Source organism: Strix uralensis, chromosome 19 (genome assembly GCF_047716275.1).
Source record: "Strix uralensis isolate ZFMK-TIS-50842 chromosome 19, bStrUra1, whole genome shotgun sequence".
Taxonomy (NCBI): Eukaryota; Metazoa; Chordata; class Aves; order Strigiformes; family Strigidae; genus Strix; species Strix uralensis.
Window position 1 is genome coordinate 8,837,706 of NC_133990.1, and position 26,833 is coordinate 8,864,538.

Below are 26,833 nucleotides of genomic sequence, written 5' to 3' on the forward strand. Positions count from 1 at the left end.
GGGGGGCGCGCGCGCGCGCGCACACACACACACACACGCACACACACACACACACAGACACACACACGGGGAGGCCCCGCCCCCGCGCCCTGATTGGCTGCCGCCGCGCCGCCCGCCCCGACGGGCGTTCGGTTCGAATCTTCCAGCTGCCCCGGCGCCACGCCCCGCCCCGCCGCCTCCCCATTGGCCGGCGCTTGTGTTTTGGCTGCAGGAGGCGTCGCTATTGGCTGTTGAACCCGAGGCGGGGCGGGGCGGACGGTAGAAGATCGCTGATTGGGTGAGTTGTGAGGCGTTTTTTTTTCCCGGCGGCGTTGGTGACGTCACGTTCATTGAGGAGGTTCATTGAGAGGCGCGGGGGGAAGGGGGGGGCTCCCCCCTTACCCACCCCGCTTAGCCTCTCCCCCCTTAGCCCCCCCTTAGCCCCCATTTTGCTGCCTTCCCCCCCCCCGCTTTTTGGGGGACCCAGTTGCCCCCGGAGCAAGGGCCCAGCCTGGGGGCGGGAGGGGGGACCGGGCCCCCCGGCCTGTAATTCACCCTCATGCCCCTCCCGGGGGAAGGCCCCGCCAGCAGGAGCTCAGGCAGAGCTCCCAAATTTGAGGGTTTTGTTTTTTGTTTTTTTATAATATAACGTTTAAAATCCTGGTGACTCCAAGCTTCAGCTGCAGCCTGCAAGGGTGAGTGAGCTTCCCCCCAGTGCGTGTCCCCCCGTGGGGTTCAGGGACCGAGTGGGACCTGTGCAATGCACACCCAAAAGCCTTTAATAAAAAAGGGAAAAGTAACACTTAAAAACCAATTGAGTAAACTGGGAACTTTGCATGTGGATGGTGCAAAAATAGACTAAGCTGAAAAGAGCCGTTGGGTGTTTGAATGTGGCAGTGGTGACCAGCTGGGAGAGGAAATGAAGAGGTGGAGGGATGGAGACTTGAAGCAGCATCTGTGGCCGGTTACCCCCATCGGTCTGTGTGCGAGAGCCCGTGTGGGACTTCTGCAAAGTCACGATGGTCCCGTGGAGGTGGGCTCTGGCAGGCAGCAGCACAACGGCGAAGCGATGCCAGCGCGTGGTTTCCCCAGGCTGGGTATCGCCCTGGGGTGTTCAGGGGGATCCCACTCACCAGGATGCAGCAGTGGGTACAGAGGGTCCTGCTCGCCCTGCTGAGATTTTGGCAGCTTCATCCTCCTGGGGCAAAACCAGCCCTGAGGCAGGTGGAGGTGTGAGAGGAGCAATTCCAGAAGCTGGGATCCCAAACCGGCCTGCCTCCTCCTCCGCACAGCCCTGGAGAGCGCTCAGGACCTCTCCCGCTTGCCAGAAACACCCACTTGTGTGCGCAGCGCGGCTTTAGCTGAGCTAGCAAAGCTGCGAGCGACCAGCCTCAGGTAGCGCCTGCTCTGAAACCCAGGAAAACGCTGTTGTGAGCCCTCACTCACAACCCAGCGGGGCTCACGCAGGCAGCGGGTGTGCAAGGCCGTGATAAAACGCAGCGTTAGTGACATTTGGAAAAGCAGGCAGGACCATCAGTCCTTCAAAATGAAACTCTGTGCCTAGCCTGGCTGTGGAGCCACAAGACCACTGCAAACACCTCGGATTTTCCCGCCGCACCAACCAGCTGGTGGAAAAAACACTTTTTCAGGCAGGATTTGCAGCGAGGGCAGGATTCACCATCACTTCCTTGGCCTGATCCTGCCTGAGAGGCTCTTCCATCCTCCCATCAGGTGCGCTGCCCTGCCACCCCCTGGGACCCGCGGCGGGGTGTGGGGTCACCCCTCCAGGCAGGCTGTGGGTTCCCAGCACCCTGCTGTGCCCTCTGGGCCAGGAGCTGATCTGGGAACCAGCCCGGGGGGGGGGGGGCTGACAATGCAGCAGCCCTCATTAGGGGCTCAGCACCTGCTAACAAAGGGCCCATCCCCTCCCCAGCCTTTCCCATGCTGCAGGGCTGGGGCAGCCTCTGTGCTGGGCTGCACAGAGCTGGGGTCTGAGCCAGCCCAGGGGAGGGTGGTTGGCTCTGCAGCATGTGCCAGTGACTGCTGGAGGGACTGGGAGTGGACTGGGAATACTGGGTATACGGACAAACATTTACTTGCCATGAGTGAGCTGCTCACTCTCTTGTTTAACCTCCAAGCAAACCGCTGGGCCCTCCCGTGCCTCAGTTTCCCTTTCAGCACAGGGAGGCTGGAGCAGGATCCCCTTTCCCTGCCAAACACACACACCAAATCCCACGGCCGGGCAGCATGAGCGCTTCAGACTTGCATCTTGCCCAGCAGCAGGTGTGTTTTGGGGTTAAATGTTGCTTTTTCTTTGTGCCTTGGATTCACCCTCCCCACAGCCCTGCCGGGTCAGCCCCACTGGGGTTCGTTCTGGCTTTACATGTGCTGGGGTCTGGTGCGTACGTGGCCGGGCAGGCTCGGGAGGGAACCTGCCCTCGAAGCCGTATCGTCACCCAGCTCCTGCCTGCGCTCCCGCGCTCCACTGCGGCACTGTCCTACAAAATCCTCTGCTGCAGTAATACACTGCTGGAAAAAAAAAAAAACACACCACCCCACAAGCCGTGCATGCACGCAGCAGCTCTGTGTGTAATGACTGCTGGGTTATGGATCTGCACGGGGATAACTTTGAATTATTATCTGCACTAAAACCCTGCAGTCTGTTGTGTGCCGGTAATGAAATGTGCTGGCTCCCTCTCTCAGGGTCGTGTTTCTCGCTGTTGTCACTGGCTGGAGTGAGGCAGAGGAGCGGGGCCGTGCTGGCAGCTCAGCAGTGCTGGGCTGTGCTAGATTTGTAAATGATCCATCTGCAGAACAGGGTCTCCGAAATGTGTGTTGGGGTGAGCGGGGATCAGCCCCTGGGCTCTCGGGGCTCCTGCTGGGTGCCAGCACCCAGAGCCAGCGCAGGCTCCCGGCGTTGATGTCGCCCTCGACTCCTCTTGGGCCAGCACTCCTGTTGGCACCCAGCCCAGGTGTGACATCCAGCGGTGCAGACACAGTGTCACTGCCGGGGCCGTGGGTCCTGGTGTGACAGCATCTGGCTGACAAAACAGGGTACAGAGCTGCCCCTGGGCTTGCCCTGGTGGTGGCTGCTCTTTGGTTTGGCTTTTCTCAGCCGCCCTTGGGGCTGTGCTGGTAGAAAGCAATCGGGGAGGGAGATGCGTGTGTCCCCTCTGCAGGGAGGATGTGAAGGGGGGAGCCTCGGGGACGGCCTTTGCTTGTCACCGCTGAGTAGCCGAGGACATCGGGGCAGCTGATCCGCCTCTCTGCACATCTCCTGTTTGATATTTATAGCACTCGTGTTATCAACTCAAATCAAAATCATGTGATGCTCCACTAACTTGCACTGCAGGACTAATCCATCACCAGGGTTTTTAAGCGAGCGGTCGAAGGGTCCATCCTTCACCTCCATCCCCAAGGGGAAGATGTGAAGGTGCCCAGTGCTTCCCAGTAGCTTAATGCTGGGGGAACTGGGGGAATCTGGGGGTGTGTTGAGGTGCACCAGAGCAGAGAACCAGCTCCCTGCCTCCAGAGGCTGTGCCCGGCAAATACAGCTGCTCCTGGTGCGGAGCAGAGCTGGGAAGGCAGGACGGAGAAGATGGAGGTGTGCACTGGGGGGGCTTTTAATCTGTGTCGTCCCCCCCCCCCCCCCCCCAGCACTGGGCAGCTGCCAGAGGGGCTCAACCCCAGTGCCAACGGCAGCTCCCTCTCCTTCCCCTGTGCCAGGCGACTGGTTGGGAAAAGTGGGGGGGCTTGGCCTTCTCCCAGGGGTCACCCCAGCAGCTGGGGGGGGTACAGGGACAGAGGGGCCGTGCTCTGAACCAGCCGGGGGGGCCCAGGCTGTCCCTGGGGGCCCCTGGGGTGGGGATGCTGCTTAGTGTCACCCAGCTGGTGGGGCTGGGGGTGGGAGGAGAGTGATACTGGGGTGCGCAGGGGTCACTGGGGTGTGTGACTGGGGGGTGGGCAGATGAATGGTATGGGGGTGATGGCAAAGGGGACCAGTGACCGCTACTAGAGGCAACTGGGTGCCAGCGGGGGTGGCACTGGGGTCACGCGTGTGCCACGGGGGGAGGAGGGTGTCCAGGTAAGTGGCACCTGAGGGGGGCCCCTGCTGTGCGGGTGGGGGACACAGGGGCAGGGTGATCCTGGGGACAGGGGCAGCGCCTTGTCCCCCAGCCCCGCGGCATCTCCGAGCCGTGCCGAGCCGTGGCGGGGCGGTGCGGGGCGGGGGAGGCCCGGCCCGGCCCGGCCCCGCATTGGCGCAGCCCCGGCGCTAGCGCGGAGGCGGTGCCGGGCGCGGCGCAGAGCGGAGGATGCTGCGGGCGGGGGCCGCCGCCGCCAGCCCCGGTGCCGGTCCCGGGCGGGGGGGCATCCCGCCACATCCCGCCCGCTGAGCCCCGGCCCGGCCATGGGGGCTCTGACCAGCCGGCAAAACGCAGGGGTGGAGGAAGTGGATATCCCCGCTAATTCCGTCTACAGATACCCCCCGAAATCCGGTGAGCCGCCGGGGGGGTCCCGCATCCCGGTGCCGCCGCTGGGCGGGGGGGGGTGGAGGGCGGGGGGGGGCAGCAAGCGAGCAGGGCGGGGACCGGGCACGACCTTGCTCCGGCCGGGGATGCCCCTGCGCACCCCAAAACAAAGCCTGAGCGCACACAGCTGGGGTGGGGAGGGCACCCTAAAAAATATAGATCTGGTGCTGGGCGCCCTGGGTCCATGCGGCGCGGCGGGGATGGGGGCACCCCTGGGTCTGCTCGCGGGGTGCCCCCTCTCTGGGTGCATCTTTGCCAGCCCAACCCGGCTCCCAAACTTGGCTGAGTTGATGCGACTTTAATCATAATTATGATGATTTTTTTAATACCCGTGGTCTGCGGCACAGGGTTGGGAAGGCTGGAGCTCTTTTTATAGCCGGTCGCTCCGGTGCTGGCTGCTTGGGAAAAGCCTGGGTTTAAATTCCCGGGAGGATGAGAGAGGCTGGGGTGGGAGGGATTGGAGGGGATCCCTCCTTCCCAGGGCCCTGCCCCATAGCGGCACCCCAACCTCTGCCATGGGGAGACTTCGCCTGCCCCGGCTCCTCACCCTGCCTTGGGGCTCAGCCGTGATGTCTCTCCCGCTCCCGAAGCCGGCCCTGTCTCAAACCTTGTGCGTGACCTTGGAAAATCCGTCCCTCCCCTCTGTGCCTTGGTTTTCCCTGCAAAGGGCCAGCCTGAGCAGGTGTCCGGGGGGGCCGTGAGGGGGTCACTATGGGGAGAGGTGATGGAGTCTGGTCCGTGGGTTGGCAGCGCTTCAGAGCCACAAAAATACCGCTATCAGTGGATGATGCCCGGGAGCACTGTGTGTGTGCGCGGGGATTGCCACAGGATCCTTGCGGCACTGAATATTATTAATAGGTGACTATTCTGGTAGTTAATAGGATAAGGTAAACGCTTGGATCATTAGTGCCGTGACAAATTACTCGCTAATTACAAATAAAGACCTCCTTAGGAAGAATTAGAGCCAACACAAACCCTTCTCTTGTCCTGAAAAGCTGTGCTGGTGCTTTTTTTTTAAATTTTAATCTGAAATCAGTTGCACAGCTGGCTGGCACATCTGCAGTGGTGGGGGTTAACCGGGACGCTGCGGGGTGGAGGTGGCCAATCCTGGACTGCCTGTCCTCCTGTGGGGCTCTCCCAGCTCCCCCTTTTACACGGTTTCAAGGCTTTTGTCACCTTGATACCAGCTGAAGATGGACCACCCCATCTGTGGGTTTGCTCTCTGCAGGGGCCGTGTGTTAAAGGCTTTTATCTTGGGGCTGCTTCTTCTGTAGAGGCTCTTGAAATGTCTGGGGTGGAGGGTGTCAGTCCTGTGCCCTGCTCTGGGGGAGCAAGTGCACCCAGCTGAGTACTTCCAACTCATCTCAGCTAGCAGAAGACACCAGGTTGATGCTTAATTCTGTCTTTCAGAGAGAACCTGGGGCTTTCAGGTGTGCTCAGCTGGGTTGGTCCCACCGATGGGGCCTGGGCAGAGCCCGGGGGGTGGGGAATGGTCCTGGTACTGCCCAGGGTCCTCGGGGAGAGGGGCAGGAGGTGCCCAGGTGACGTGGCCATCTGCACTGGGACGAAGACAGGCTGGTGAGCGGGGGAGATTATGGCTGGTTTGCTTTTAATCTGAGAGGGGATTTGCCTTCAGCGCTGCCAGCAGCCGGGGGGGGGAGGCAGGGGAGGACGTGCCGGGCAGCAGAGCTGACTCTGTGGCAGCAGCACTTCTCTCGCCTCGAATGCTGCTTGGACACAGCCACTGGCATTGGAAACATGGCCCTCAGGGGGGGTCTTGTGGGACCCTGAGGCATTGCCCTCTCTTCAGACATGACTTTGGCTGTTCTGCTGCAGGCTCGTTTGGGATGGCCAGTGCAGCCCCTGGGAATAGGGCAGCCATGTCTTGTCCCAGTCAAGCATCTCCCTTTCCCATCCTGGGGGTCCCATCCCCTCCAGGCAGGGTGCAGATGGGATTAGTTAAACCAGTATTTTGAAGCAAAGTCTGGGATTTACTTCAGGGCTCTAACCTCATGCTGGCAAAGGCGATAGGAGGGAGAGCAAGCGGGGGCTGTTTATGGAGCCCACTGCCTGGCTAGTGGGATGCTTGTTGGGGCAAGTCCCTGGCTTTCAGCCCCTGTCCCTGGCTGAGGCCAGCACTGAGCTCCCCTGAAGCACACGGGAGTGGGGACAGGGAGCGGGGTCCTGGCTGGGAACAGGAGCGCAGGGGTTGCCCAGGCAGAGACACCCCCAATCTGGGGGGCACAACCCCATGGTGGTGGCACTGCCAAGGCACAGGGAGCAGCCCAGGGGGGCTCCCAGGGCCGCAGTGGATGAGGGCTGACACAGCAGTGCTGTGGCCAGGGTTTGGCTTTGGCTTTGCCTCGGGCTGCTGCTGGCTCTGGCTGCCTGCTTTAGAGCGCTGAATTAAATAAACCGCAGTGTGCCAGCTCACTGGGTGGCGATGGGGTGCCCTGGGGCAGAAGCACCCTGCACCTTTTAACCAGCCAGGGTTTCGCCCAGGCGGTGCCGTGCCTGTGGCAGCACCCTGTACCGGCACCCACTGCCACAGGGTGTTCCTGTGCCCTGTGCCAGCACCGTGCCACAGCCACTAGGCTGACCCCAGCCTGTGTGAAACTCGGCGATTGCCTCTCTGGGAGCGTGCGGATGGGCTGAAAATGAGCTTTTCTATTTTAGCTGCTTTGGAGAGCCAGGCTGTGACCCAGCTGAAACATCCAGGCTCTGACGTTTGAGAGCCAGAGGCTGCGTTACCAGAGCTGAGCCAGACCCCAGCAGGGCAGCGATGGCTCAGGGGATGATGCAGGACGTGTGCCACCATGTGCCAGAGCCACGGGCATGGCCACAGCACGCACCAGGGTCTGCACCCACGGGGTCCTCACCCATCTCGGGGCATCTGGGCAAGGTGGCATCCCTGGCACTCATGGAGAAAAGGGGCTGACAGTGTCATCAGCACTGGCTGGTGCCAGATATGTCCCGCGTGCTGGTGCCGGCAGGCGTGCAGGACACACTCTATTTCCCAAAAACCTTAGGGAATTTTGGTTTATTCCTCCTTTCCAGCAGCCGCTCTGTTCAGCCCTTCCCACACGCTCACTGAGTCTCTGAAGTTTAAGATCTCATTAAAGCCCAGCTTTCCCTTTGCAACGTGACCGTCCTTGACTGGCTTTCCTTCCCTGGGGGTAGGCTTTGGTTAAGGATTTATAATTAGCCGATAATAAGGTGGCGGGCTGGAAAGGTGCTTCACTCCTCTGCCACCCGGCGGTGCCTACAGGGTCACTGGCACCCGGTGGAGCTGGCAGGCTCCTGGGCTTTGCTGACGGATGCTCTTGGCTTTGCTGATGCCACGGGCTTTTCCGTGCTGGTGCTTCCCTGGCAGAGCCCAGCACAGCTCAGGGCTCTTGTTTAATGGCAAGGTTTTTGGAGGACCTTCCCTGGGAGGGAGCACGGGGCCAGCGCTGTCTGCTGCAAAGGGGGAGCTGAAGCCCCTGGGCCATCACGGGGTGCACCGGGAGCCTGCAGCACCCAGGGGTGCTCCCAACTCCTGGCAGAGAGATTACGTGACAGCAGTGTGGTCCTCACCTGCTCTGCCCATTTTATGGGAGTCCCCAGCACCCACCAAACCATGACTGGGGCCATCGCAGAGAGCCTGTGCTCCACTGTCCAGCTTTTCCCTAGTGCTGGGGTAGGTTTTCTGCAGGTTTAAATATCTTTTTTTTCCATCTCCTGCTCTCACCCCAAGTTCGTGCCAGGAAAAGCTCCTGACTGCCCTCTTCTCCCCCAGCAGGCAGCTCCGAAGGCACTTTGCTCTTGGTTTTTTTTTTTTTTTTTACGTGGCTGTGTCCTTCCCTGGGGAGCTGCCTATAAATTATGTACATGGAAAATGGGCCCAGAAAGCAGCAGGCATCAATAATTGATGGTCGACGTTTGCTAATGGGCGCGCTGCATCCGGGCATCCCTGCGTGGCGGGGCCTTCGGATGAAGCTGTACGGCCCCACTCGTCCCTCCTGCCCCGGTGTTAGATCCCCTCTCCTCCTCCCCTGTGAGCTTTGGGCTCAGTTTTGTTTTTTAAATGCAGTATTAAGGCCTGATCCAGCCCTGGGCAGTCGCTGCATCTGCTGGGAGGTAACTGCCAGCTCTGACTTCAGTCCCCACAAGCAGAGCTGCAGCCCAGGCGTGAGCTTCTTTATCTGTGGACATCAAAGGTTTAGTTTCAGGGTGTCCCCAGTGGGGCTGTGGATGGCTCTGTGCTGTTGGGTTTGGGGTTTTTGCAAACTAGATCCTGTCCCCGTGGCTGGCAGGATGCAGGGCGCCGTGTCCATCCTCCATCCGTTGCCTCTCGTGGCTCCTGGTGCTTCTGCTTGCTCCTCGCCATCCCTGTTCACCTCCCTTTTTCCCTTCCTTTTCCCACCTCAGGGAGAAGTCCCGACCTTCCTGCCCCCGGATCTCGCAAACAAGGAGCAGGCACCAGTCATCTCCTGGTTGAGCTGGGAGGAAAATAACTCCTGTAGTTGAGAAGTGCCTGGCCTGGGGGCTGCTCCGAGCTTGGGGGACAGGACATGCCGGTGTTTTGGCTCTGTGCTTTACCCTGTGAGGGAAGAAGGGACACTGGTCATTGCCTGGTGTTCATCAGGGCAATGTGGGACACTTTGTAGGGGGGTTGCTGACCTCCTGGAGAGTCTACAGCCCCCCAGAATCCTCCCTCCTGCAGGCAGGTCCTTCCTAGGGAAGGCTTCAGGCTGAGAACTGACAGAACTCAGTTCATTTGTGCTTTGCCCACCTTCCTGGTGGTGGCCGTGGCAAACCCGGGCAGGTGTCTGGCTGCAGACATGCTGCCTTGCATGGCACACGAGGCCTGTGATGTCGGGCTTTGGGCAGGACCATCCCTGCCCGTTCTGAGGGCTGTGTGCCTGGTCTGTGCTGCCCCTTCCTGCCAGCGTGGGGGTGAAGGAGCCAGCCCGGCTGCCCCAGGGCTCCCAGGGCTTCTGGAGACAGACGTGGTGCTCTGGCAGGACAGGCTGTGACCGCTGCCTCTCCTGCCTCCTCGGGGAAATTAGCTGGTATTTATGTGGAGGATTAGTGCTGCTCTCCTGCTCTGCTGCCCTGGGACCCATCTCCCGTTCCTGCTCACTGACCAGGATTTGGCCACCCCTGCCAGTGCGGGGATGGCTGAAGGTCGGGGTGACCTTGGGCAGCTCAGGCTGGGCTGGGGCTCACAGGGATTTCCCGAGCAGGGAAAGGGGAGTGGGCGCTGCACTCCGGGAGGGACACAGCCAAAGCCCCAGGGTGTGATTCTGCTCCCGTTAAATCCTTCTGGATGGAGCAGCCCCTGGGCCAGGCACTGCCATGGGGCTGGACCCCAGCACCGGCCTCTCCCCATCCCGGTTCTCTCTGCCCACACTCCGGTCATCGCGGCGGCCGTGCAGGGCTGGGAGGGATGGCGGTGGGGGGATGCAGGCAGGGAGAGGGGCGGGCAGGACAGGCAGGCAGAGGGCAGCCAGGCGGGGTCACGTCTTGGCCAGCTCCCCCTTCAGCTCTGCCTGCTTGGGGGCTGGCAGCACATGAACTCAACCTGAAAGGCTCCCAGCAAGGTGACCCTGGGGACGAAGCCACCTCTGAGCCATCGATTCGGTGGCTTCGTGCCGCTCCATCACCTGGTTGAAGCCCCGTCCTCCCCCTCCACTCAGGCAGTCTCTCTGTGTTTTCTTTCCAGGGAGCTACTTTGCCAACCACTTCATCATGGGCGGCGAGAAGTTTGACTCCACGCACCCCGAGGGTTACCTCTTCGGCGAGAACAGTGACCTCAACTTCCTGGGGAACCGACCTGTGGTGGTGGGCACTGGGGGGGGATACGAGGCTGGGGGGGACATGGGGCCTGGCGGGAGATGCAGGGCCTGGGCATGCCCCTTCCCAAAATGGTAGTGACTGTGTGTGTCATGGGGGTGCATGGTATAAGGCTGCTGGCTGTCACCCCCCAAGGGCAGAGCCAGCCAAGAATTCCTGGGGTGGCCCAACTGGATTCTCTGATGTCTAATATAAGGGTCGGTTACTTGCTGCAGCCTGTCCTCCATCAGGGACTAACCCAGGTCTCCTCTCAGCCTGTCTGCCTGCGTCTACACGCTCCACAGCAACATAATGTTAATGCTATATCTCTCATCTCGGTGCCAAACTTGAGTTGCAAGGGTTGAATAGGTTTGCAGGTGGTTGGGGATGGACCGGGCGATGGCGTGACATCTGCCTTTGGGTGCCACTCTCTGCAGTACCCGTGTTGTGGCTCATCAGACCTGCACATATTTTCTGACCTGCAAAGGGCTGCTTGCACACACAAACCCACCAACTTAAAAACATCAGCTGGTGAAGGTGGTGAGGGGTAATGGGCTGATTTAGCCCAACTCCTCCTTTCTCACTCCCTCTTGCCTTTCCCAGCCCAGGCAGCACAGGGTGGGGGACATGCTGGGAGTGGTGCTGGCGTGCTGTGGGGTAGAGTAGCATGGACAGGAGCAGGTGAAAATATTCCCCAAGCTCTAGCCAACAGGGAAAAAAAAAAAAACCAAAATGGGTTGGTGGGGGCTGTGGGGCAGCACTGATGGGTTTTGCGGTGCTGGGTGCTGCCTGCTCCAGCTGGCCCCAGGACACGGGGAAACCCGGCTGCAGGGGAGATCCCCAGAGCCCACGGTCCTGGGGATGTGTTTTCTGCCTTTGGAAGGGGAGGAAATGAGAGTGGGGCGGTCCCCACAGCGGGTTTTGGCTGTAGGGGCAAATGTCCCTTGCTCTTCCAGGTGCATCTCAGCAGGGTGGCTCTCCAGCATGAGCTGGAGTAGTAGGAGGTTCAAGTATTAAAAAAAAATTCAAAGTGAGGACTTAAAAAGCACCAAAGCTTTTCTATTGAGTTGAGATAAATTTACCTGGTGCTATTGGCCCAGCTCTCAAATGCTGCCTGCTCTGTGTTGGGCTGGTGAGGCTGCTGCCATCCCAGTTTGTGTTTCCTCCTTGAAATCATCTTCAGCAGCGTTTTGGCAGCATCGTATGGCCCTTCCGTGGGGAAGCACACGGCCCTGGGCTGTGCCAGAGCGGGGATCCCAGTAAAGCCAAGGGCAGGAGCATTCCTCAAAACCCATGGGCATTGCGTGGGCAAAGCCAGCATCTTTCTCTCCATCCTCCATGCTTCCCTAGAAAATGAAAAGTCAGCACTGGGGTTCTCCCTCCAGCAGCGAGCCCTTGATGACAGTAAAAGCCTCTAAACTGCCCAGTGAGCAATTCTGAGTCAGACGCCCTGACAGCAGAAGCAGCGGGAAAGGTAAAGGAACAGCTTGGAAACAGCAGAAAGAATTAATATAGCATTGCAAACTAAACTGCACTGCTCCGGTTTAATTACCGATGGCCCTGAGCTGTGACCGAGGTCCCATCTCCCTAGGGAGCGGCGGGCGTTTTGGGGCTGGGCTTTTGGGTCAGGCCAGTTTTGGGGGCTCAGACCTGTGTTGTTTCTGGTCCAAGCCTGTGTCCAGGCACCGTTTGGGCATCTCTGATGCTGCCTCCAAAACCTGTCCTGATGCTTCTTGGCTGCGATGCTTTCGCTGTCTGGCGTGCTGTGAGAGCCCTGGCTGGGCTGGAAACATCGGAGATGGCCAGTGCTTTTTGGTGGGGGATTTATTTCGGGTTCCTTGGGTGTGGAGGGCTAGGAAGTCTTGGAAAAATTGTGTCCCAAGTCCTCTCTGAGCACCTTGGCTGAGCTAGTAACAGTGCTGCTGCCGCAGGGATGTGCCGAGCACCCAGAGGCTGTGCAGACCCTCCCCTCCACGGATACGGGATAATCTGGATTTTCCAGCTCGGGATTGGTTCCCAAGGGGCTGGGAAGGGCGTTGCTGGGAAGGTTTAAGTATCTGCCACCATGCTGGGACACCTTTGCAGGGGCTGAGGAGCGGATTTGTGGTACCTGGAGAGTGTGGGGTGTTCTGGGGAAGCCGGGGACTGTTGAAATGTGCTGCTGGGTTTCCCTGCCCATGCAAACCAGCCTGGGTCTGCTTGTAGAAAAAACCCAAGAGAGATATTTGAGCAGATTTTTTTTCACTTTAACAGAAGCCAGTTTGGACCAAATGTCGCTATAGATGCATGGATGGTGTTTTTAAATGGGTAACGGTTGCCGTGAGGATTTTTCTGTTGTTTTTCAGTTTGATTTAAATTGAGGAGATGCAAAAAGTCCTTTAAACTACCCCTTTCTGATGTGCAAATCCAGCCTGCAAAATTTCATTCAAAAAAAAGCCCCAACCCCCCAAGAAAGGGCCCAGATGTGTGTGTGGAAGAGCTCAACCGTGACGGCAAAGTGGTTTCTGTAGCAAGAAATTTGCCTGTGGTGCTTCCCCATCCTGCTCTGCCCAACGGCCCCCCCTTTCCTGCTCCATTGCCCACCCCTGGGTGCTGCGGTGGGAGGGGGCTTGCACCCATGGGTGCTCTTCCTGCCAGGGCAAGCTCTGCCACTTACTGCGGGCTGGTTTGGGTACAGCTCAACTGGGCAAGGTGCAAATGAGCAAGATTGGATTGCTTCATTAATTTGAATAGCAGAGGATGTATCGTGATATGGCAGGGCATGTTACAACACGGCTCAGCTCCAGCCTGGAGGCTTTTTCACACTTGCTCCTTTCCAGCTGCAACCTGGCAATTCTGCAGGTGCACCTTTAGTGACTCGTTAAAAAGCCTATTAACACCAGATTAATGACTCAGCCGCCCTTTGCCCCTCCTGGAGGGGAGGGAGGGGGCAGCGATTCCAAGGTGCCGTGGATTCATCTTCAGAGTGCCCTGTGCCATCAGCCAGGCTGGGTCCAGTCCAGGCTTTAACCTGCCTTTTGCTGTCACTGGTGGGACCAGAGCCGTGGGATGGTGGGACACAGGAGGTGACGCCTGGATGGTGGAACAGGGATGGGGCAGGCCTCTGCTTGCACTGCCTGGTCCTGCAAGCTGCCTGTCCTGTCCCATCCCGCTGAGCCCAGTACGGGTCCCCCAGCCCCATCCATCCTGCCCTGCAGGGCTTTGGGGATGGGGAAGGTGACAGGTGACACTGGCTTTGGGGATGGGGAAGGTGACGCTGGCTTTGGGGACGGGGAAGATGATGATGGCTTTCCCGCACAAGGGCGCCAGGGACATGGGAAATGGGCACCTGGCTCCCCACGGGGCATCCCCAGGTGCCATCTGCAATTCAGTCTTGTCCCCTCGCTATCGGGGTGCAGCAGGCGCCTCACCATCCCCAAGTCTCCCCTCCCTGGGCTGGGGGCAGCGTGGGGGGATGAAGGGACCCAGGCAGCCTGGTTTGGTTACCTACCCCTCTCCCAAGGCAGCGCTTGAGCTCTTTGGCTCTTGTGAGCATCTGCCATCCCCGATGGCACCTGACACCCTCCTGGCTCTGACTGTCCCCTGGCACATGGTGACACCTTGCCAACGAGCCAGAAGTTAATCCCGGCCTAAGCCTCTGTCTCTCCAATGTGTGTTTGTGTCGTCCCCTGGCGGGGCTGATCCCTTCCTGGGGTTCAACATACCTGGGAGATGGAGAGAGGGGAGATGGGTCCTACACCCCTTCCTCTGTGGCCTGAGTCTCCCTTGGGTGGCTGCGGTACCAAGGAGAGGGTGTCCCCTCTCCTCAGCAAGCTCTGTAGCCCCCGTGGTGGCTGCAGGTGGACAGGAAGGACCAGGAAGGAGAAGGTCACCTTGGAGGATGGCTTGACACCTCTTCCTCATAGCGCTGCTGCCCACCTGGTCCTGCCCAGCTGCCCCATGGGGCTGGCGGAGACCCCGCCACCCAAATCCCATCCATCCTCAGGAGAAAACAGGGACAGGTTCCCTGGCTGCCAGGCAGGGAGGGAGCTTCAGCCTCGTCCTGCCCAGCCTCATCCAGCAGCTCCACGCTGCATCAACAGCCTCAAAATAGATCAGCAGCCAGCCACCTGCCCCGTGCCCTGCGTCCCCCTCGCCCTCCAGCCAAAGGGACAAGGAACAGCCCCTCCCTGCATGCCCTCCCCCGGTGAAACTGTCCCCTGTAAAGGCTTTTGGGCTTGCTCTTTGTGGAGGGATGTCCCTGTCATCACGCTGCCTGGTACCCAAGTGCCAGCAGGAGCTGCGGGTGCTCAGCACCCATTCGGATGCACAGCCCCCCCCCAGGTCCCTGTGTTATATGGGGGTGTCGGGTTGGGGCTGGGTCACTGGGGGGTCCTGGGACAGGGTCTATGGCTGCTGTAACCCTCTGTGTGTGTCTGCCTTCAGTGGTGTCTCTCTCATCCTAGTTCCCTTACGCTGCTCCACCTCCTCAGGAACCCGTGAAGACCCTCAGGAGCTTAATCAACATCCGCAAGGACACCCTGCGCCTCGTCAAGTGAGTCCTGGTGGGGGGGGAAGACGAGGCTGGGCCCCCCACGGCCGTGAGCCACAGAGAGGGAAGGGTCCAGGTGGATGCTCCCGGGGATGCTGAGCACGAGGGTGCTCTCATCTCAGCACAGGCGGACGGAGGGGATGAGCCCTTGCTGTCCAAATGTGCCCATTCCCCTCCTGGCACGGGTGAGGTTCCCTCAGGCAGGCACTGGCTGCGCTGGCTCCACTGCGGGATTAAAGGAGCTTAGTGCTGCCTTTGAAGTGCTTTGCTTTTTCTTTCTCCTCCACCTTCCAAAGATTTTGTTGGAGGGAGGCTGGGGATTGCAGCCAGCCTGGGAGATTCAGGATTATGGCTGGAATCTGCCTGCGGTGCTTCCCAGCCTGCAGGCTTGACCTTGGGCACTCCAGGCCCTCCTGGTGTGCCTCAGTTTCCCCCGATGGAGGGAGCAGCCCTTTTTAGGGCCATTGGTGCCGAAGGGAACCTCACACCAGGGAAGCCATCTCTGCCAGGGGATCAGTCCTGGGGTACCCCGAGCCCTCCCCAAGGGGTGCCCGTCTCCTGGACCCTCTGTGTTCCCCAGGTGCTCGGAGGAGGTGAAGACCCCGGGGGAAGAAGTCAGCAAAGCCAAGGTATACTACAACGTGGAGTTCACCTTTGACACAGACGCCCGTGTGGCCATAACCATCTACTACCAGGCAAGCGAGGAGTTTCACAACGGGGTGGCAAGGTGAGGAGTGTGTGTCGCCCCCCCAGCCTGGCCTGTGTCCTCCTGACCAGGGTGTGGGTCTCTGCTGATGGAGATGGAGATGGTCTCTCCTCCCTGGAGCATCTCCCCTCCTTGGGGCATCAGGCAGCTCCCCATGGTGCCAAAGCTGGAGGGGGGTGCTTGTCTCCTCTAGGTGCTACCGCCAGGTCCCTGCCAGCCCCCACTGCCTCCTTCCCTGTCCCGTCCTGCTCCTCTTGTTACCTCCAGGCCAGAGCTGAGACCAGGAGAAATCATTGCCCCTCCTGGTCCCCGCCTGGTTGGCTGCGGGTTTATCCCTGTCCTGTGTTGGCTGCCTTAGGGTTATTTTAGCCCTGTGGATTATTTTAGTTCTTTTTAGGACTTCATGCCTTGTCCCCGAGAGGCATCCGGGAGGGGAGGAGTGACACCCCTCTCTCCCATCTTCCCGGCATCCCTGCGAGCTGGGGGGACCAGGAGGAGTGTGGGAACACCCGCGGTGCCCCTGACTCTGTCCTCTCTCCACGGGACAGCTACATCCCCAGGGACAACAGCCTGCAGTCAGAGACGGTGCACTACAAGCGGGGGGTGTGCCAGCAGTTCTGTGTGCCCTCCCACACCGTCGACCCCTCTGAGTGGAGCGAGGAGGAGGTGGGTCCCACCAGCCCATGGCAGCAGCCACAGGGTCAGGTGCGGTTATGAACGTGGGATGAAGCCTCCATCACTGCTCCATCTCACCAAGCCTCTTCTGTCTCTCTCCAGCTGGGCTTCGACCTGGATCGGGAGGTGTATCCCATGGTGGTGCATGCAGTGGTGGATGAAGGAGACGGTGAGGAGGGGGTTCCTTGCTGGCTTGGGCTTTCCCAGTTGCTGGCATTGTGATGCCAACCCTTGCACCAACTGGGCAGAGCCTTCTGATTTTCCTCGCTGCCACAGTGGCTCTGCCCATCCCCTGAGCCCTGCATGTCCCCTGAGCCCTGCCTGTCCCTTTGTGTCTTGCAGAGCACACCGGGCACTGCCACGTGCTCCTGGCCACCTTTGAGAAGGTAAGTGCCAAGCTGGGGCTGTCCTCCGTCTCCTGCCCCCTTGCCCACCGGGTGCAAGAGCCTGGAGAAACCCTGCAGGGCTCAGAATAGTGCTTCTGGGCTGGGACTAGTCTGGGGCTACTCCTGAAATTCTGGAAATTCTCGAGAGGGTTCAGAGGAGGCCACAAAGATGCTCAGGGGACTGGAGCACCTCCCCTGTGAGGACAGGCTGAGAGAGTTGGGGGTGTTCAGCTGGAGAAGGGAAGGCTCTGGGGAGACCTTAGAGCGGCCTCCCAGGACTTAAAGGGGCTATAGGAAAGATGGGGAGGGACTCTGTATCAGGGAGTGTAGGGATAGGATGAGGGGTAACGGTTTTAAACTGAAAGAGGGGAGATTTAGATTAGATATAAGGAAGTGTGAGGGTGGTGAGACACTGGCACAGGTTGCCCAGAGAAGCTGTGGCTGCCCCCTCCCTGGAAGGGTTCAAGGCCAGGTTGGACGGGGCTTTGGGCAACCTGGGCTAGTGGAAGGTGTCCCTGCCCATGGCAGGGGGGTTGGAACTAGGTGATTTTTAAGGTCCCTTCCAACCCAAACGATTCTGTGATTCTACGAATATCCCCCAATCCTTGATTTTCCCCCCAAATCCTTGACTTTAAGCACCCACTTTTGAGGCATTTGGTCTCAACTGCATCTTCCTTGTTCCAACAAGTCTCCAACTTTGTGATGTGTGTGACATCCCACACCTGTCTGGTACCAGGATGTCAGGGAAAAAACAGAATTGCTGCCAAATGGGCTGGTTGGGAGTGAGGAGGGAGCTGCGACAGCTATGGAGTGGGTGGGTGTTCGAGCACAGCGGTCCCTGGGGTGCTCAGCCCCGGTGCCCACCCATGTGCTCTCCTCCCTCCAGCACAGCGACGGCACCTTCTGTGTGAAGCCCCTCAAGCAGAAGCAAGTGGTGAGTGTCCGGGTGTCCCCGAGGTGGTGGCAGCTACTGCCATGTACGCATCCCTGTGGGGAAGGTGATGAGGGGCTTCTGGGGAGTAGCAGACCCCGGTGCGGGTAGCAGCCTGTCCCTGCCCTGCTCCTGCCTCCCAGGGAGCTTTTCGAGTGCAATTTTGAGTGCATCGATGCAAAGAGGAACCACGGATGTTGGGGTGAGGAGGGCTGGCCTGAGGAGCAGGAGCCATGGTGGCTGGGGAGGGCATGTCTCTGCCCCTCACCCCTTCCCCATGGGCTTGCAGGTGGATGGTGTGAGCTACCTGCTGCAGGAGATCTACGGCATCGAGAACAAGTACAACACGCAGGACTCCAAGGTACGCGCCTGCATCCCGTGGGTCTTCTCACATCCCCTCTTCCCTTCCCCTAGCACAGGTCTGGCCCCCAAAACATGCTCAGGGCGAGAGTTTGCAGCACAGCATGGAGCTGCCAGGGGCATGCAGCTGTTTGGGGACACTGTGTTGGCATCAAAGCTGAAGGATTGAGCCTTTTCCCCCCATCCTTTGTGGTCCTTTGAGAAGGTGGAGGACGGATCTTGCTGGTTTAGGAGGGGGATGTGGGGCTCAAAGCATGGGATGTGCCTCATGCTCTGCTCTATATATGTAAAAGTTGGGGTGAAGGATGCATCCCTCTGTGGGGTGCCTGATGCATCTGGCCCCATCTTCCAGCCTCCAGGAGGGAAGGGATAAGATCCCAGGGTTGTGTTTCAAGAGCAGGCAGCCCAAGGACACAGGTGGGACCCTGCAGCGAGCTCTCAGGGCACCCAGCCAGTATTTTAGGGCACCCACCCTCGTGCCACACGGCCTGGAGACACCGAGGCCAAGCAGTTCCCGTCTCTCCCATGGGGCAGGTGGCCGAGGATGAGGTGAGCGACAACAGCGCCGAGTGCGTCGTCTGCCTCTCGGACGTCCGCGACACCCTCATCCTGCCCTGCCGCCACCTCTGCCTCTGCAACACCTGCGCTGACACCCTGCGCTACCAGGCCAACAACTGCCCCATCTGCAGGCTGCGTAAGGGCTGGAGGGGGCTGGCATCTCAGGGCGGGGGATTGGCATCTCTGGGGGGCAGCTGGAATCTCCCATCCTTGAGCTTTTGGGTTCCTCCAGCCCCACGTGCAGCGATGCTGTACAGTACGGGGATGCCCCTCCTGGGAAATGGGGTGGCGTTTTGCTGGGGGCTGTCTCCTTTTGGTGCCCAGTTTTCACCTCACCTTTCATCCCTGCTGTTGCAGCTTTCCGAGCCTTGCTTCAAATCCGAGCCATGAGGAAAAAGCTGGGTCCCCTCTCGCCCACCAGCTTCAACCCCATCATCGCCTCACAGACCTCTGACTCCGAGGAGCACTCGGTCAGTGACCAGCTGGGGCCAAGCCAGGGAGGTTTGGGGATGCACATGCTTCCAGGGGCCAGGGTTTATTTATTTAATGCAAACTGATCTTGCAAAAAATGCAAGTTTGATGTTGCAAAAAAAGGGCTTTTGGTTGGGTAGAAAGATGGTGGATTTGGGGCTTTTGTTTGTGCAGGTAGTTTCTCCATTCTCTGGGTTTTGACTTCTCCCCGGGGCATTCCGATCCTGTGGGGAGCAGAGGTGGGGGCAGCAAAATGGCCTGGAGGGGACCCTCACCCCGTCTCCCCCCTCTCCCCAGTCCTCAGAGAACATCCCCCCAGGCTACGAGGTGGTGTCGCTGCTAGAGGCCCTCAACGGGCCGCTGACGCCATCGCCGGCTGCCCTGCCACTGCGCGCGCTGGGGGACCCCCCGGGCGCGGGGACCCTCCCGTCCTACGGCAGCGACGGCCCCCTGCCCCCCCTGCGGGCCCTCTCGCCCCTCGAGCGTCTCCCTGACTGCGGCCCCCCGGGGCTCAAGCTGAAGAAGACCCTCTCCAAGTGAGTACCCGAGTGGGCGCAGGGGTCTGGGGGGGTTCAGGGGGATCTGGGGGCTGTGGGCGGGGGTGAAGCCCTCTGCTTTGCCCCCCTCCCCTCCCCGGGCAGGTCCATCTCGCAGAACTCCTCCATCCTGCCTGAAGAGGAAGACGAGAAGTCGTGCACTGAGTCGGAGCTGAGGGTCTCCAGGAGGAGATCCCCTGCCCGGTGTGAGGAGGTGAGCGCTCTCCAAAACGTGCTGGTGATGAGCTGAGGCACGGAGTGGAGGGTGGCAGGTTTTGGGGAAGCTTGGGACCAGAGGGTCTGGCTGGGGTTTGCCCGTCCTGGCTCTTCCTCCATCCATAAGGATGCCCAGAGGAGATGGATCCATTCCGTGCCAAATATCCCTCATCCCATCCTCCCCACGGGCCCTTCTTCCAGGAATGCGGTGCGACACCAGAGAGTGAAAACCTCACCCTGTCATCGTCAGGAGCCATCGACCAGTCCTCGTGCACCGGGACCCCCCTCTCCTCCACCATCTCGTCCCCAGAAGGTACGGCACAGCGGGGCTCGCGGGCATTGGCAAGGCAGGAGAGCAGCATCGCGGTCTTGGGTCCGTCCTGCTGCGGGGGGATGCGGAGGGGGTTTGCATGGCCCCTTTCTACCCTGCAATGGATGTTGTGTGAAGCCCCAGGGTGTCACCTCTGCTTTGTTACCCACAGACCTGAAGATGGGGGGGCATGGGGGCATTGACCGCCCCTGCCTCATCACCCCACAGACCCAGAGATGGGGGTGCTGCAAGTTCCAGGGACCCACTGCTGGCAGCTTTCCCCCCATCACACCTCTGTGGCATGCAGCAGGTCCTTGCTCCTTGCCCTGCTTATCCTCGTTACCCTTGTTTTTAATTAGCTGATGCTGTGCTGCAACTTGCACTGGTGGGCTGGGGGGGGTCTGTCAGCCCTGCTCAGCCCCTGCTCTCCCCCAGAGCCCGTCAGCAGCAGCCTGGCTCAGTCCGTCATGTCCATGGCCTCCTCCCAGAGCCAGCACTCCCAGCTCAGCACCAACACCGTGTCCTCCATGTCTGGCTCCTACATCGCTCCCGGCACGGAGGAGGAGGAGGAGGAGGAGGAGGAGGAGGAGGAGGAGGAGGAAGGGGACATGCTCCCCTCGCCCACGGCTGCCAGTGCCACAGCCTCTGATGGAGAGGTAGGGGCTGGGGGGTTGTTGATGGTGCCCATAGGCCCCGGGTTCAAGAGCTTCCCCATGGGATGTAACTTCTCCAAACCACCCAGCAGCAGACTCTTTATTTTTTTTCCATCTTTTCCACCTTCTTCCCGCAGTCAACACCTGTGGAGTCCCCGGATATAAATTTCGTCAGCATCTCGGCCGAGGAGCGCGACGCCGAGGTAACCGTAACCGCCCTGCACCCCGGCATGGCAGGGGGACCCCGGTTGTGCCTGGTTCTGGGTGCCCACGGAGGGGGAAGCTGGGTGGCTGTCACCGCATTCCCCCAGGGCTGGGCTAGGGAAGGGGCTACCCACACATCTATGTCCCTGTGGGGCTGCCCTGGGGACGGATGGGGCAGTGGGGCTGTCCCCTATCCAGGACATTTCCATGTTCCATGGAAACCCCTAGGGCCAGGGACATTCCCCCAAAGGGACCTGGGGACAGCCCCCGGCACAGTGCCGGGATGCCGCGGGCCTCTAACGCTCGCTGCCTCTTGCCTGTGCCACAGGGCAACGACATGCTGGAGGATGAGGATGCCTCTCCCACGCAGGAAGACGGTAAAAAGTCCCAGGTCGTTGTTGTCCCCTCACTTTCGGTTTGCTGTCACCAGTGGGCAGCCAAGCCAGCGGCAGATGCTGCGCTGCCCCCAGCTCCCCTGCCTGCTGGCTGCCATCAGGGAGAGCCCTGCCTGACTCTGTGGGCACCAGGGCTGGGCAAGCATCCGTCACAGCGGGGCCACCCATGGCGGGGTTGAACACCACTGAGTGGGGGGAAGCCAGCTGGCCACGGGGACCTTGGTGAGCATGGTGCGGGGTGACGGTTGGCATGCAGGATCCGATGGTGTTTCCAATGGGCCAAGTGGGAAAGAGGCTTCTCTGTGCTCTTCCCCCCACCAAGAAGGTCTTTCCTCATATCTCTGAAAGTCTCCTGCTTAGGGACCCCTGCCTAGGCTGGTTCCCATAGGAAGGGGCTCTAAAAATCTTCCCTGTGGGATGCTCTCCTAATTTTTTTTGGCCTGTCCTCAGTGTGCTTTCGCAAGCCCACACAGGCACATTGAGGGCTCCTCTCACCTCCTCCCTTGTGCTCAAATAGCCAAGGAAAGGCGTGGTCACCCCCACACCATTGGGCACCAGCCACCTTGGATTCCTTTTGGGCAATAGGGAGGCCCCCAGTGTGCCCCCTCCCATGTTTGCAAGTCTCTGGTTAGCAAAAACGTCCCAAAACTCTTCCCCTGTCTGACCCAGACACTCAGCTGAGCTGGAAAGCAGGAACACCTGTCCCTCAAACTTGGCTTCTGCTCTGCGGGGAGGCTCTTGCTGTTGGGGAAACTCAAATATGACAACTGGGGAGCAACCAGGGGCTGTGGTGGACATCTATGGGCACCCCAAAAGCTCCAGGAGCAGGACAGCCTTTCTCCTTAGGACACGGTCCTGCACCCATTCTCAGCGGGGCTGCTGGCTTATTTGGGAACATCGCTCCTGAGCTTTAGTCACCTGCATCTGATGGATGCAGGTAAGAACCTGGGGGCTGATCTCTCGTACAGGTGATGCTAAGAAGCAGAGTTACCTCCCTCAGCTCAAAAGCCCCCAGCCCCCCTGCAAAGCTTGGCTACGGCTTCTTTTGCCCCACGCATCCAGTTGCTGCCTCCCCCCGGCATCCCCCCGGCTCTCGCACACATGCTGATGGTGCCGGAGAGGCTCCGGCGGGAGGTGACGGGTGCCACCGCAGCCCGGCTCTACCGACCGGGGACGGCTCGGCCGTGCCCGGGGAAGGTCTGGTTGAACCCCGGGCAGGCGGTGGGGGAGCAGGTTCACGCATGCCGGTGCCCATTGCCGCATCGTTGCTGTTTCGCTGCCCTCCGATGCGGCCGGTGCAAGGAAAGGAGCAGCTCGGACTGTGCCCAGGTGTTATTGTCCGCTCTTCACCCACTCCCATCTAGATGCATCATTTTTATCTATTTTTTTTGAAAGAGGGTGGGGAGGGGAGAGGGAAAAGACCCGGAAATCCCACACCCCACTGCTAAAAAGGCAACGGCAAGCCCCAGCGCTGAGCCGCGGCATTAACTGCCTTAACTCCCTTCCAGGCCCGAGGACAGGCGCTTTCCTCGGTCTGAGGTGTGACAATAACAATGACTTGGGCATCGCACACGTGAAAGCGCTGGACAATAAACTGTGCTCTGAGGCCTGCTTACCTGGTGAGTGGCCGTCTGCTGAACATGAACTTGGGGTGGGGGGGACACTTCCACTCTGCCCCGCATCACCCCAGCCCTTTGCATCCATTCCTCCTCTCCCACCACCATCCCCACCAGTTTGTCCTCGCTGCACCCCCCCACCCACCCCATGGTGGGCTGAGCACCAGGCGTGTCACCACCCCGCAGCCGTAGGTCAGGGTGACCTGTCCCCACTGGGATGTCCTCGGGGGGATGCAGACTTGCTTCGCTGAGATGCCCCTGGGGGGCACCAGCCCTTCCTGTGAAGGCGGTTGTGTGGCACCACTCCAGCCTGGTCCAGACTCGCAGCAGTATTTTGGGTTGGGATGAGATCCGCAGCCACTCCAGCCTCACTGCAGGGGCTGCCTGCCTCACCCTCCTCTTCCTCCAAGGCCAGGGAGATGGGGCATGTCAGGTCAGGTTGTCCTTCTGCAGAGCCCCAAAGTTCATCCCTCTTTCCCATTTCTTCACGCTTTCTCTCCCACCCTCCTTCCACTTCTCTCTCCTCCCACCCTCTCTCCATCCCTTTTTTCTCTTCTTCCTCCCTCCCAGGCTCCTCTGTCTGCGTGAAAGTTCATGTTCGCTCTGTGCCAACACGGTTTTCTCAACCCATGCTTGTGTCCCCTCCCTGCCCAGAGTTGCCCAAAGGTGACAAATGTATTGCTGACCCCTGGTCCCCGTGCAGACCAAGGAGGGAGCGGGCTGGAGACCCTGCGCAGCGCTGCAGGCTCCTCTTTGTCAGCCTGTGTTGGGGGAAAATGGGGCAAAAAGCCACGATGAAGCCCTCTGAGGGTCTAAGTCTCCATCAATACATTTGTGGACAAGCTGAAAGCAACTCTGCTCCCGCCTTGCCCCTTTGGCTAAATTTGTGGCAGGTCCCAGACCCACAGTGGCTGCTGGAGAGCCAAGAGGGAGGGTGAAACCCACTGGAGGGAGGGGAAATTCTTTCTTCCCCCCTTCTCCTCTGGGAAAGCTTCCTCTTCTGCTGCCTTGCCTGTTCCTGGTGGTTTCTGCACTGCAGAAATAGAGCTGAGACTCTTGGGGCGCCTGCCACAAATGCCCCGTGTCCCCTCCATCACCCTCTGGCAGCAACTGGCTGAGCCCTGCTGGCCTGGGGGGACTGGGGCAGGGACTGGGGGGGCCCCAGCAATGCCCCTGCCTTTGCTGGGGGTCCCGGCAAAGCATCCCCTGGCTGTGGCACCAGGCAAAGCCATCCCTGACCGCATCCCTCTTGGTTGTGCCGGGGGGAGGATGAGAAAGGGAGAGCTTTGCAGCCCAAACAGCCCCGGCACAGGGTCAGATTCTTGCTCTGCCATGAGGCCTGCAGCGGCCTCATCCCCCGCATGTGCTGGGGTGCAGAATCTGGCCCCTGGGCCGAGCCCAGCCAAGGATGCACTCTCCATCCTTTGGCCACCACAGCTGTCCGTGTGTCCGGCGGCTGCGCTGCTCGAAGCCCTCGGCAGGGAGCTGCGCTGCCGCCCGCATGAGAGGGGTGATGGATCCGGCCTCGGCATTCGCTGGGAAAAGCGGGGGGCTGCCGCTCGCACTGGGGACAGAGGAGGTGCATAGTGGGGGCTTCGGGAGGAGGAGTTGGAGGAGGATTGCCCTGGGGTGTCCCGGGGTGCTCAGAAGAGCTCGGGGGGGCCAGGGCAGTGAAGGGGAGCAGCTGCCCATGGGGCCGTAATGGCTGGTTGGTCATTTTCTGGTTGCAGTCGGTGCTTTGCAACATCAGTTTTATTCATTAGATTCAGGGCAGCTCCTTCCTTCCCCCACCCCGTCTGCTCCCCGTCAGCAGCCACCCGCTATCAGGACTCGGCTGCTTTGCCACGGAGATGATTTGAGGCACGATTTAACGGTGCTGGACTGCAATTGTAGGGCTGGTTTGCATGCACTGAAAAAGTCCTTTTTGGCAGAGGTTTCTTGCAGGTCTGGATGTAACCGCATCCATGGGGCCGGCAAGAACAGGGTGGACTTTGGGGCCAGGTGCTGTTTTCTTGAAAGCTTAAAAGAAAATCACCTTGACCAGAGATGATATTATTATTATTCCTCCTCCAATTTCTCTTTGGGGAGATTTTGATGTGATCAGTCCCATGGGTTGGTTTTTGCTGTCTCTGTAATGGATAAAGGCACGGGACGTGATTCCTCTAAACAGAAAGGTTTGCTCATCCCCAGGGCTGTTGTGAAATCTCTGCAGATTTCAATCTGGTGGGAGAGGGCTGTGGGAGGAGTTGAAAGGCCACATCCCAGGATTTTAGGACACAAGGTTTAAGTAACACCCGCAGACCCGTGTCCTGCTGCCCCCAGCCCCGTTCCTCGGCAGCCTACAAAGGGTGTGCTGAGCTGAGCCGGGTCTCTGCAGCAGAGCAGTGCAGTGACTTATGCAATATCAAGCTCTTAATGGGATTTCGGTGTGCGTGTGTATATGGGGGGGGGGGTGTGTGTGTGTGTGCTCCTATTTAATTCTCCGTTCCCTCTGGGATCCGCAGACTTGCTCTCCAGCCTGAGCTTGCCATGAAAAGCCAGTCCAAACGGCAGCTGTCACCTCCCATAAATCAGCAGGCAGCAGGTTTTTGTTGCTCCCTCTCTGAGGAAGCCTCACTGCTTGCCCTTGGCCTTGGGGTGCCCTTGCATGAGCCCCCTGGGCTCAGAGCTGTCCCCACACCTGGGAACAGGGCTTAACCTCGCTGGTGGTTAAGCCCTGCTTTAGGGGTGCACCCCCTTCCTAAGGGCACCACGTAGTCTCTGGTGGTTTGGGTGGCGGGACACAAGCTGCGGGCAGGCAGGTCCCAGGCTCTGCCTGTCGCCCTGCTCCAGCTGGAGGGTGCTGCCTGAACTGGGAGCCTGCTGCCAGAGAGGCGGTGTGCGGGGACCCGGGTCCCCCATGCCACAGGCATGCCCACCCCTTGGTTCTCCTTGGCACAAAACCCCGGTGGCCAGCACGCACGATGGCCCCCTCGCACTGCAGCTCCCCGTCCTCATCCCAGACCCGTTCGCAGGCAACGGGATCCCCCCGTCCCCCCGCGGTTGCCCCGTTTGCTCGCTCCTGTGCATGCCCCCACGCTGCCTCCGCTCCCCCCTTCACCATGTGCCTTCTGGTCTCTCCTGCCACGCAGCCGCCGTGCCGGACTCCTGCCCCATTAACATGGAGGAATAGGTATGAGACCCTCAGAGCCTGCGCCCGCCTCGCGCCCCATCACCCAGGGGGGGTTGGCATCCCTCACCCTGGCATTGCTGGCAGTCCCCTCGCTGTCCCAGGCAGGGTGACATCCCTTAGTGCCTAACCTGCAGTCCCCACCGGGCATCTGCATGTGTCCTCTCGCTGGGCACGGCGGGCAGAGGCAGCCCCCTTCCCTTTGGGTTATTAAAACCCGGCCACGGTGCGCGGTGCTTCCCGTTTGCCCCTTGGCATTCCTGAGAGATCAGGGGCTTAAGGAGCTCCTCCAGCCTGGAGAGGTAAGTGCAGGCGCTCACCAGCCCTCACTGCAGCCAAAACCCCAAGAGGGGCTGGGGTTGTGGGGGTTATCTGGGGAGACTAAATTGCATCCCCCGTGGAAAGATGAGCCGAGGGCAGCGGTGGGCTTTGGGAGCCCCTAACCCCCCTTTTTCTCCCCCCAGGCCCAGAGGCAGCCAACAACAACGTGCGGCTGCAGCAGGCGCCCTGGCCCCGCCGCCCCCCTGGCACCCGAGACCTGGAGCAGGCAGCAGCCACCCTGCCTGTGTGAGGGCTCAGCCTCGGCGGGGGCACAAACCCCCCTGTCCACCCAGAGGGACCCTGGTGCCCGGGCGCTGTGGGCATCGCCACCTCCACCCCTCGGCTGTAACAGGACTGATTTTCAAAAGAAAAGATGGTAACCTTGACTTTTCCTGCCTGGCCCCGCTGTGCAGAGAGGGGCCGAGGGCCACATCATGTCGGGGCTCCCCCAGCAGCACCTTCCCATCCTC

General features: G+C 60.1%; 1 protein-coding gene across 6 annotated transcripts; it reads left to right on the plus strand.

Moving 5' to 3' along the window:
* Nucleotides 1-248: 248 nt before the first annotated feature.
* On the plus strand, nucleotides 249-26,749 carry RNF157 (ring finger protein 157). Of its 6 annotated transcripts, XM_074888935.1 has the most exons (20): nucleotides 4,258-4,475; nucleotides 10,216-10,334; nucleotides 14,771-14,859; nucleotides 15,437-15,583; nucleotides 16,111-16,228; nucleotides 16,340-16,406; nucleotides 16,580-16,623; nucleotides 17,510-17,557; nucleotides 17,844-17,915; nucleotides 18,449-18,608; nucleotides 18,830-18,942; nucleotides 19,241-19,479; nucleotides 19,585-19,693; nucleotides 19,897-20,008; nucleotides 20,441-20,661; nucleotides 20,796-20,861; nucleotides 21,191-21,239; nucleotides 22,766-22,876; nucleotides 26,005-26,045; nucleotides 26,507-26,749. In XM_074888935.1, the coding sequence occupies exons 1-19, from the start codon at nucleotides 4,388-4,390 to the stop codon at nucleotides 26,043-26,045; spliced, it is 2,013 nt and encodes a 670-aa protein (XP_074745036.1). In that variant the 5' UTR covers nucleotides 4,258-4,387; the 3' UTR covers nucleotides 26,507-26,749. The 6 variants fall into 6 exon arrangements, with proteins under 6 accessions (XP_074745037.1, XP_074745036.1, XP_074745033.1 ...); XM_074888936.1 differs by lacking the exons at nucleotides 4,258-4,475; nucleotides 26,005-26,045 and adding an exon at nucleotides 249-674; XM_074888932.1 differs by lacking the exon at nucleotides 26,005-26,045.
* Nucleotides 26,750-26,833: the final 84 nt, after the last annotated feature.